Below are 10,858 nucleotides of genomic sequence, written 5' to 3' on the forward strand. Positions count from 1 at the left end.
GCATGCGCGGTCGATTCAGATTATGAAAGTGGGTTATTTTTGCACCTTCACTTTTAAAATAAGAGAGATACATATATTATTTTCATGAAAAATCTTATATCATTTTAAATTAATTTTTGCCGGACTGATATTATGTATCTATCGTTGAAGATTTTTGGTAATGTTGAACCCTTCTTCGTATTAACAATAATAATTTTTAGACTATATTGATTTTTAGACTATATTGATTTGATAGTGAATGATACAACTTTTGAAAAAATAATTATTATATTTTTTTAACTATCCAATAAATAGGGAGCAAGCTACTATAAGAATTTATTAAAAGAATATTATAAAAATTAAAAAAAAAGAGCGAGGCAAAATGATTAATGTGTCTTGAAAATTCCCTTAGGCCAAGGTTTAAATCACAATGTTGTTAAGGGAATTTTAAAAAAAAAAAAACAAAAATAGGAGGGGGGCAATTATTTAGCCTCATCCCTACCAATAAATGTTAAGATTAATTATTGATTTAATTTTACAAGTTAAGATGTTAAATAAATCAAGTTGAAGTGTTAATGTTTGTAATTTTATAAATTAAAGTGTTCAATATATCAAAATAAAGTTGAAACTTTCTCAAATTTTTCTATTGAAAATAAATAGAAGAATGAATTTATGTATTTGACACAAGATCAAGCTTTTTTTTTTTTTATTTTATTTGATGGGAAATCATACCTATTGTTAAGTAATAAAGCCTTTTTTTTTTTAATGGAAGATCATACCTATTGTTAAGTAATGGTATGCATTCATGCATCCTTTCTACAAATTACATTTTGAAATTAAATTTACAAATTATATTTTAAAATTAAATTTAACGTTTTGCACTGTACAGTAAAAATAACCATCATTTTTTTGAATAACATTTATCAAATTGGTGATACTAAAAAGACTCGAGACATCACACTTCCTACATTTTTTCTGAGAAATAGAAAAAACAATCAGACCACTGTTGATTGTAGATAATTGGTTTTTAGCAATTTTTCATTTTCAATTTATTCATATTTATTTAATTCATTTTGAATTGACCAAAAGTTAATAGCACTCTATTTTAGAAATTATTGCGGAGCACCTAAATTGCTAGCCCAAGTTTGCTGCTTCAGGAACAAAATTACTAAGGCCACACCAAAATTATACAGGCAATGAAGATTACAAAAACAACAGAAGATAAACATATTTTTGCACACACAAAAATTATAATTACTTGACAAAATGTACCTGTAACTAAGAAAACCTCCTAACAAATAAATAAATGTCAAAAATCATCACAAGAATTCTACATCTTCCTCTTGTTGTTCAAGGGCTATGGATGCAAGACCGAGTCTATATGCTGATGATCTCAAGCTCCTGACAAGAACATATATTTCCTTCCTCCTTTGTTTCACAGGCAATTCATTCCATTGCTCTTCCCTAAGACGAGCAAGTAAAACAATTTCACATAAGGCCTCTGCCACTGGCTTCTTGCTGCAGATCAAAAACATATACTATGATTTTAAGATATCACAAATTCATTGAAAAAGAAAAAAACAACAGTGGCTATGTATCAAGAGAATAAGAATCATCACCAACCTCCCTCGAACAAATCCAGTTGTAACAAAACCAATAGGCCATCGATGAGATTCTCTAGCAAGACAGTCTTCTGGAATCTGGAGCTCCCACTTACCAGAAGATTGCTCTTTGAAGTATGACCATACAGAAGACTCTGGAATTTGAAATCTAGCCTCATTATTTTTCGATCTGAAGCATGCAACAACCACATCAGTAACATCAAAATCACTATTTTTTTTCCCTTGTAAATGAAATGCTCTTGGCAATGTCCATTCTATAGTGAAAGACACTGTCAGTCCCCGGCTCGGAACCCAAAAATATAAGAGATACTTGCACAAATATCCTTGAAATTTTGCAAAATATTCATCTATTATTTTTGCTAACTATAGATCCATCGAAAATATAACAATTATCCAAAAGAATTCTCATAATAATCAACAAGACTTCGAATTTTAAAACCAAGTAATAAGAAAAAGTTAATACAGAAAGAAGTTTTGGAAGAGCACCTGAGAGTCCATAATGATACATCACTGAGGCAAGGTGCACATACAACCGCACCCTCTTCAAAAACACCTTCCTTGTATGCATGGAGGAGAACTCTAACAAAACATAATTTACGGTCACAAGTAATTTGAATACCATTATGAAGTTGACCAAACTTGCTCTCATCTTTCATAACCTCTACAAGACTCAGCTTCCTTTCTGGAACTTGAGGAAATAATAGTAAATTGTCACTGTTGATTTCATTCAAGAAATCAGTTAGTATACTGGATGTCCTTGCAACAATTCCATCAAACGAGTTACCATCAACTCTTAATGATGATGCCGTGCAACTATCCCTGCATCCGGAGTTCAATGATAAATTATAATCAATCATATCTTTTGCAGTCGAAACTGAAGCATCTTGTCCTGCAACGCACATCTTGTCAACAGTAACACGGACACTATCCCATGGGGGTGGAATAGGCAGTTTCAAGGGTCTTACAGCATGACATAACCGTTCTGCTTTTTGGTGTAGAGCAACAGCTTCAGTTGCCATAAAAGACAAGTATGCATTACAGTCAGGAAAATCTGAAGGAAAAAATGGTAACCTGGCCTGCAAGGAGAAAACTTTAGCACAAATAGTTCCCTTTTTCTTTAAAAAAAAATGTCCATTGTAAGTTCACATACTTCACATGAAATCCACCGCTTCTCTCTAAGACCTATGGCATGAGCCCCCTTGGAGACAAAAGGAATCCAGAAGACCTTGACCCAGCATAAGGGGAGTATTATTGACCATCTGAAAAAAAAAAAAAAAAAAAAAAAAAAAAAACGTCCATGAAGTGCTAGAGAAGACATACAGTTCATGCTCTGAAAGATGTTTCTATGACACAGATATAAGATATCATATGAATTCATAGAAAACAAGCCAGGCCAATCTCATCCATTCAGGTGTAATTTAAAGCCGAACATCACAAAAACTTGACAACTAAAGCCCATCAGCCTTTGGTTAAGGGGAAGGACTCCAGCTCCCTGTTCCCATTAGGATAAATACAAATGCAATTTGTCCATAGATGAATATTCAAATCAAAAAACTACCAGGACAAATTCACCATATTAAGTATAAGTGCCAAAGCCAACTTAAAACATATTCTTAAAAACAAGTAATAATTGAACAACACAAGAATGAATGTCAATATTTGAAGGTTGTTAGAGACGAAGGATTTTGGAATATGTATTTCTTGTCCATTACTATCTTCCAAATTTTAAGCAAGGATGGAAAAAGGTTTGACAGATGGAATCTAACATTAGGTTCTTAACATACGAATGAATATTTACAGCTATCACTTAACTTGATAATCACAGCGCTCAACAAAGCCATATATTTAAAAAATAATAGCATTCAGTGAGAATACACATGCATAAAAAAGGGAAACAGGCATATGCAGTCAAGATACTAAAGCAAAAATAGCAGCAATTAATTTAATTCAATACACTGAGTAAAAAATATTATGTTGAATAAGAGATTAAATCTAGTAAAAGGATTACCCCATGAACGAGCCTGTTTGATCATTGTTTTTAAGAAGCACAACAGCACAAGATCTTGAACCCTGCACCTTAGTTGAAGCACTCATTATCTCTGATTTTCGATCCTCAAGGCAAATAGAATCCATATACAAACGGTGTTTTTCCAGGCAAAGAATATTCTCTTCCAATGGGTTACTTATTCTACAGCTAGCATCCCACAGATTCCTCTTGTCAGAGAAACTGTTGTCCCCTTCAGGTTTTGAACATGAAGGCAAAAGTAATACTTTACTCTTTTCTGAACTTCCAGGTAGAGTTACATCCCTTCTGGGTTCCTCTTCTGATACATAATTTGTAACAGTAGGAGCTGCCACGAGAACATCAGCCATCTTTTCCTCAGGCAGCACTCGAGGATCCATGGCTGTAAAATATAAAACTGAACATGAAGAAATATTCTTTTCGTTTTCAAGTATGGACTTCTTAAATTCAGACTCATCTTTTGCCTCTCCAATAGAACATTTCTTCAGTAGAAAAGAATTATTTGATTCACTGCAAGCAAGCAAGCAACTTTAGCCATCGTTAACTTCTACTCAAAGGATTCAGCATTATCTTAAGTAGCTCACCAAGAAACAGGATGCAATATCTTTTGAAGAAGTTGGAATGCCCCTGATCCCATTACCTCCAATTTTGCAAGTTGACCTTCAAGCGAGAAACAATTTACCAACATGCCACTCTCATTCATCTGAAAAATTAGATATAAAACTAAGAAAATCACATCTTTAAGACAGCAAGCAAAGGATGTAGTTTTACAGAATTACATTATTCAATCCCCATTACAAACTTAATGTTTAAAACAAAAATTATATCACTGGGTAACATGATTTACCAATTTAAAACAAATCACAAGAGACAAAAAAGTAGAATATGTATATAATGGTCAACCGACTATCTTTTAGCAAAATGCTATGATTTCGGAAGGAAAAAAATGATTCTTGAAACCTCAATTGTGAGGATGGAATGTTGAGTCAGCAAAATCAAACAATATTGATTACCATGCTTTAATTCTCTTACAAGAACAAAAAGTACATACCTGTTTCTGAGAAGCGGATTTCAGAGCGTCATATCCCTCGCTAAAAGCTGAAGCATGTATCCACACCCAAAGCTGGCGACCGGAAGGACAAGATTCAGAACTTAGTGGCTTATTGCTTCCATCATAATTATTTTCATTACCACGGTTTTCTCCATTCCAAAGATGAGAAGGTTGCCACATATAAGTCACAGGAGCTATCAACTGAGAAACATTAGCTCCAACATGACGAAGCTGAAAAGAGAAGGGATTTTATATATCCATTTTTGATAATCCCTCTTCGAAGGGTAAAAAACCAGAAAGGAAGAAGAAAGAATTGCAGCGAGTAACTACCATGGCAGTCCCATAAGTAACACCAGAAAGAATAGCATTGGTAACTTCGTCAGAATGAGTAGATGGAGAAGGTTCCAGCACCATCCTTAGTACTGACATTAATGACTCCTAGAGACACAAATCATAAGAAGTTTAGACTATAAATCTAATAAGCATAAAGAGCTTTTGCATTACTAACCTTTCAATAAATGTGAACAAAAAAGCACCATTTTCACTTCAAACCAAGAAAGTGATGTATATATTTTACATATGAGGAAACCCTTTACTTTAACTTGATATGGATTCTTATCTTCATGCATAAGTAAATTAAGCAACAAAAATTCATAATTTAGACTCTGCTAATTATAGAGAAAAATTGATGCCTGCCTCTGGACCCTCTAATTGCACAGCAGTATAATAGCTAGCATCATGCACAAGTGCTCCATGCTTGTACCACCTCAGTAAAGCCCTAGAACCTCTTCCTCTGCACGCACAGAACTCGGTATTATTATTGTCAACAACAAAGAGAAGGTTTATAAATTTATCAAGAAGCGTTTGAATATCAAAAATACCTGCCCTGCAAACCCAGAGGAAGGTGAAAACCCCACAGCTTTGTCATAGTGAACCTTTTCGCATGCCAAACATGAGTCCTCAGTCTCTTAGTCCCATCCCCTGAAGTAGAGAAACCACTTTCAGGATTCTTTCTAAGTTCCATCCTCCGACGAAGGCGGCGAGGAGGAACTCTTTCCTTGACTTTCTCGAAATCCACAGCATTGCTTTTATCCACTAATTTCCTCCTTTTTCTATGTTTCTTCTTAACTAGATTGTCATAGGCAGTGGTTCTTCTTCTCTTGTTTCTTCGAGACCGGAAATCGTTGTTCAATCGGTCCGAGATGATTGAGTGAAGAGTCTCAAGCGCAGAAGAACGGGATTCTGCGAATTTCTGCACATTGATTTTTCGAGGCAGAATTGCTGAAGCATCATTTCTTTTGCTTCTATCACCGGCCATTGTAACTCTTATTAAAGTTCAACTTTTACTTGCCTTCGGGGTGATGATAGTTCGCTGATGGCTTAGAGTTGGCTGCCGTACCTATGCAAGCGTGCCAGTGAGAAATAAAGTTGACGGCTTTCTACTAAATGCAACATTCTAAATTATGTCTCCTTATAGTTGTCACAAGCAATTAAGATCACACTTCGCTGTGGCATATTAAATGCAACTGTAAAAAAGAAATCAATTACTTGCAAAAAGAAAATCTTAAACTCAAAAACTCATTTAGCACGATATGTAATATTATGTGGAAAAACTTCAAAAAACTCAATGCAACTTTCATGTTTCTTTAGGCAGCATATAATTAAGGGAAAATAATAATTTCGTCCCTGAGATTTACCTATCTAAGTAATCCAGTATTTTGTCAAAATATTTGAACTGTCCCTGAGATTTGCCTATCGCTTACTGCTTAGTCCTTCCGTTAAAAAAACACACTTTATGCCGTTAATTTTTTATAAAAAGACAAAACTACCCTAAATTATCTAATTAACAGTTTCTCTTAATCTCACTTTTCTCTATTTCGAGCGCTCACAAAAATGGCAAACACAAAAATAGCCATGTGAAAAAGCTTGACCATAAAACCCTTTTGAGAACTTACTATCACCACTGGAACCTGATTGGTCTGAACAATCGGATGTTAGAGATTTATTTGGCGTATCAATTGCACTTTTATAAGAACATTTTGAGGCAACCCTCTCACGTTAACCCTTCATTACCTAGTCATGAAGGAATTGGCTCATTCACCTCAAACTCATAGCTGAAAATCAAACCAAAATGCAAACTCAGTTTCCCAAAAAATTAATCATCAGGTTTATCAGGAAACAAAATCGCAACTATCAAATTGCATTCTGCTACTAGATTTCACAAAAAAAATTGGCTTCATAGCTAAAGACCAAAAGACCCAGCACTCGCTGAACAACGGGAATTCAAGATTTCAATAAATTCTCAATAGGGTATTTTGTCAAGCATGTGACGCCATGTCACTGAGGCCTAGAAAAAGAAAGTGGTGAAGTCTAGAAGAAGAAAGTGATGTTTGGAGACCTACCTAATTGATAGCCTTCATCAGAAAAGCTTGACTTCTCCGAAGTTTAATGACTATCACTACGACAGCAGTGAAGTGACAAAGGTTGCGATTCGCAGCTTTCTCAGCATCAGAAAGGAAGAGGAAAGCATCTCGTTGGCAGTTAGAGGTCAAAGGAGGCTTCGTCAGCTTGAGATCGATGAGAGGTGATCGGAAATCGGGAGCAGGTGATGGGTAGGTGCTGCGATGCGATCGAGAGAGAGTTGGGTTATCTTCGTTAGAACTCAGCGCTAATGGAGGAAAGGACGTCGAGATGATGCTTTCGGACCCACATCAAGTTATCCGATGCTAGAGGTGGTTGAACGGTGACCGGAACACGGGAAAAGAGTTGGTTTGGTGATCGAGACAAAGTTTGATGGCAGCAAGTATTTTAGAGAGAAGAGAGATTGATATGGAAAAGAAGTATACAAAGGTTAATCTTGTCTTTTTACTTTAAAATTAATGGAAAACGCGTGTTTTTTTAGCGGAAGGACTAAAAAGGCAAATATCAGGACGGTTCAAATATTTTGACAAAATACTGGACCTCATGGACGAAATAATTATTTTTCCTATAATTAATAAAAACCAACAACTTCCTTTTCCCCTGTTTTGTTTTGAAGAGAAGAATAAATATAAAATAAATAGACACACCATATTTACTTGAACAATAACCAAACATTTTTTATGAATAATCAAATGCTGGATAGTAGCAGTTCTAGATGGAGCTTGCTAGATTGTTGGACAGCGTCAAAATTATGGGAAAGCGAGACTAATGGATGAAATTCATACTAATAACTCATTGGAGACTCATTTTCTAGGAAAGTGAGAGAAAAGAATGTTACAACATAAATTCTTGCTAAACCTCCGACAATTAATCATATTACTTTGCTCAGCCTCTGCTCCAAGTCCTGAATCCATTTATGATAAGAGTTATGAGTCTACTGCAACTACAACAGTTCTCCAATTCCATTGTCAAGCAACATGATAGAAGTGGATAGAGTAGAAGAATTATAACAAAAGAACCAAACTATATTAGTTTTATAGAACCAAACTTCTTAAATTCCAAACTCATTTTTTATGCAATTTAGGGACGCAAAGTAAAGCCATATATATTAGTAAACAAAATTAAATAATAAGAGCAAAACACCAAATCAATCACCCAAAAATAAAACCTAGAAAACTCTTTTCAGTAGTTTGATATTTTTCAAATTTTCATTTTAAAGCAAACTAAATTAGATTATTAAAACAGCAAATAACACATCAAATACAGAAAAAAATATAAATCAATCAATCAAAAATAGTAAATCAATATTGCTTTTAGCCCCTCCAAACTTAAAGTTCTAGTTCCGTCCATGATGACAATATTGCATTTTGGGAATAAGAACATCATACAAAATGGACAGAAATGATTCAAGATTCATACAGCCTATCACACTCTTATAAAAAATATTATGGATAAAAAAAAGCAGCATTTTGTTTTTAGTTTCTAATAAGCATGTTAACGGTTTGAGTTCTAAGCTTTTACCAACAGATAAAATGTCATTCTTTTCTGTTTCACTTTATTATGAACAAAGCTCTACATACTGTTCACATGCACACAAATCCTTAAGACATTTAAAGCAAAATACATGTAGAAAAACAGTAAAAACTTAAATGGTGTTCCAAACCCGGTCATCAGCATGGTGTGCTATTCGTGACTCGCCAATCTGGTTTTGAAAGCAAATATTCTATAATTGTTGGTACCTAAAAGTCCAAGCAAAATGGATATTGTCCTAGTTAGTTTGAGCACTCAATATCTAACTATAAATTGTTGTTACAGATTGTGAAATGCAAAGGAGTAAGAGTTGGGTACACCGCAGTCAAGGAGTTACTGGTCTTGCATGCATATAACAGGTTCTTTTTTTTGTTTTGTTTTGTTTTTTCTTGTCTTTTTCTTTTATTATATAGTCGATTTCATTTTCTAACAAAATTGAAAGATATTAATGGGCTTCAGTTTTCAGACAGTTTTGTGATTTGGGTATATATGTTTATAATTTTGCTGAGAAATTAATCTGTTTATTGTATATGTGATTTTGTTAGTTTTCTATCTAATTTTTTTTTTCTTTTTTAATTACAATGATCAGTACCAGTTAGTTGAATTGCTATTATATTGCTAAGTAGGACTGAATGTGTGCACTGCTTCCTTTGCTGTTTATCCCTAGAGAAAAAAAAAAAAATATTATTCTGATTTTCAGTCATGAGCTTTGCAAGGGGATAATGATCTCTATCCTTAATGTTTCTTCGCTTTCAGTGCCCTTGAACCTTGAAATCTTTGGCTATTTGAGGTTCTCTTCCCATTTGTTTACTTACCAGTCTGTCCTCATTGATTCTCTCAGTATTGACGCTAAATAGTGTGTGATTTGTTTCTTCTTTTGACCATAAATTTGTGCGATGTTGCATTTGTTTAAACTTAATGATTGAGTTTCTAAACTTCTTTTTTAAAGGATGGCTCTTTTCGGGTTTCATAAAGATAGAGAAGAGTTGAGGATTCATGAAAGTGTGGATGAGTTTGGCACTGATTTGGCAGAATATGTTGCAGAACTATTTAAGGCATCTGTCAAGGAGAGGGATATTTTTGCCATCGCATTATTTAACTACTAGGAATCTTGATATCCTTGAAAAGAAAAACAGAAAAAAACTCAATTATAAATCCTAATATTTAAAAAATAAAAAAATATATTTTAATTTAATTAGGAAAAAAACATCATTAGTAATTTATCATAATGACAATAAAGCACTAATATTAGTGATGTGCTGCTAGCACCATGAATGACCATTCAAACATTTATTTCGGCTAGTTTTCACTTTAGGCCTAATTAGGTTACAACAATGATTAACTAGTCCAAAGTTCGATTCGCAAAGCCAATTGCATATTCATGATCTATGCACAAATTTGGCATTCTGATGAAAATTTTTCTAGTCGCTGGGAACCTTCGTAGGACCACCGTCTCAGAATTCCCTTACGCCCAGTTAACTCACTGCTTTCGCGGATTCGCTAAGCAACTGAAAGAAAAAAAAGAAATGCTCAAAGGTGGCTTGGTAACATGCTGGCTAAGGTTGGTTCAGTCGCTAGCGAAAGGAGAAGGCTCCTACTCACTTTAGTAGCTCTACCGGACCAGACAAAGGCAAAAGACAAAGAAAGAGGCGGACTAGCTTGTGAAAGAAAGGACCCTTTCTCTACTCTATTTCAATAGTCATCGTTACGGTGTCCTATACTATAGTTGAGTAGAGTTGAAATCAATCATTCGCACGGCAATGATGAGTAGCAATCGAGTGAGAAACCTCAGTTTCTGAAAATATTAGTCAACTTAAATAAATTCCTAAATTTTCTTAAATTTCACCCTAAAAATTTAATATTCCAAATCCTTCACAAAATGCAGAAATTGCTCGAAAATAACTAGCATTAAGGGCTTAGAGGGAGGTTTGAGGTTTACCTCATTAGCTACAACTGCTAACTTTTCTCTCTCTTCGTGCAACAAGGAAGCTTGGAACACAACAATAGATGGGACGCAGATAAGAAATAGGTTGCTATCATTAAAGGAGGGTCATAATTAATCAATATGCAATTGTAACTTGAAATTAACTCACAGATTTGCTTTGTGAAGGGTTGTTCTTGTCAATGCCATGAAGCCTCTTATTGTGGCCAATAACACCATGTACACTACATTTCATATAGACTAAGCCTTTCCTTGGCAGCTTCCCTTTAGATGTAGTTTGTTCAATCTCT

General features: G+C 34.4%; 1 protein-coding gene across 2 annotated transcripts; it reads right to left on the minus strand.

Annotated features, from left to right (window-relative positions):
* Window positions 1-1,182: 1,182 nt before the first annotated feature.
* Window positions 1,183-7,499, minus strand: POP1 (ribonuclease Ps). 2 transcript variants are annotated; one of them, XM_089720491.1, is made up of 12 exons: window positions 7,078-7,498; window positions 6,631-6,789; window positions 5,557-6,074; window positions 5,372-5,468; window positions 5,006-5,113; window positions 4,676-4,906; window positions 4,209-4,327; window positions 3,610-4,134; window positions 2,752-2,860; window positions 2,088-2,677; window positions 1,603-1,770; window positions 1,183-1,497 (listed from the first exon to the last, which is right to left on the minus strand). In XM_089720491.1, the coding sequence occupies exons 3-12, from the start codon at window positions 5,991-5,993 to the stop codon at window positions 1,299-1,301; spliced, it is 2,583 nt and encodes an 860-aa protein (XP_089576617.1). In that variant the 5' UTR covers window positions 5,994-6,074; window positions 6,631-6,789; window positions 7,078-7,498; the 3' UTR covers window positions 1,183-1,298. The 2 variants fall into 2 exon arrangements, with proteins under 2 accessions (XP_089576617.1, XP_089576618.1); XM_089720492.1 differs by having other exon boundaries at window positions 1,378-1,517; window positions 7,078-7,499.
* Between the last annotated feature and the right edge of the window lie 3,359 nt (window positions 7,500-10,858).

The sequence above is a fragment of the Jatropha curcas genome, chromosome 4 (genome assembly GCF_041381405.1).
Source record: "Jatropha curcas cultivar XTBG-Jc1 chromosome 4, XTBG_Jcur_1.0, whole genome shotgun sequence".
Taxonomy (NCBI): Eukaryota; Viridiplantae; Streptophyta; class Magnoliopsida; order Malpighiales; family Euphorbiaceae; genus Jatropha; species Jatropha curcas.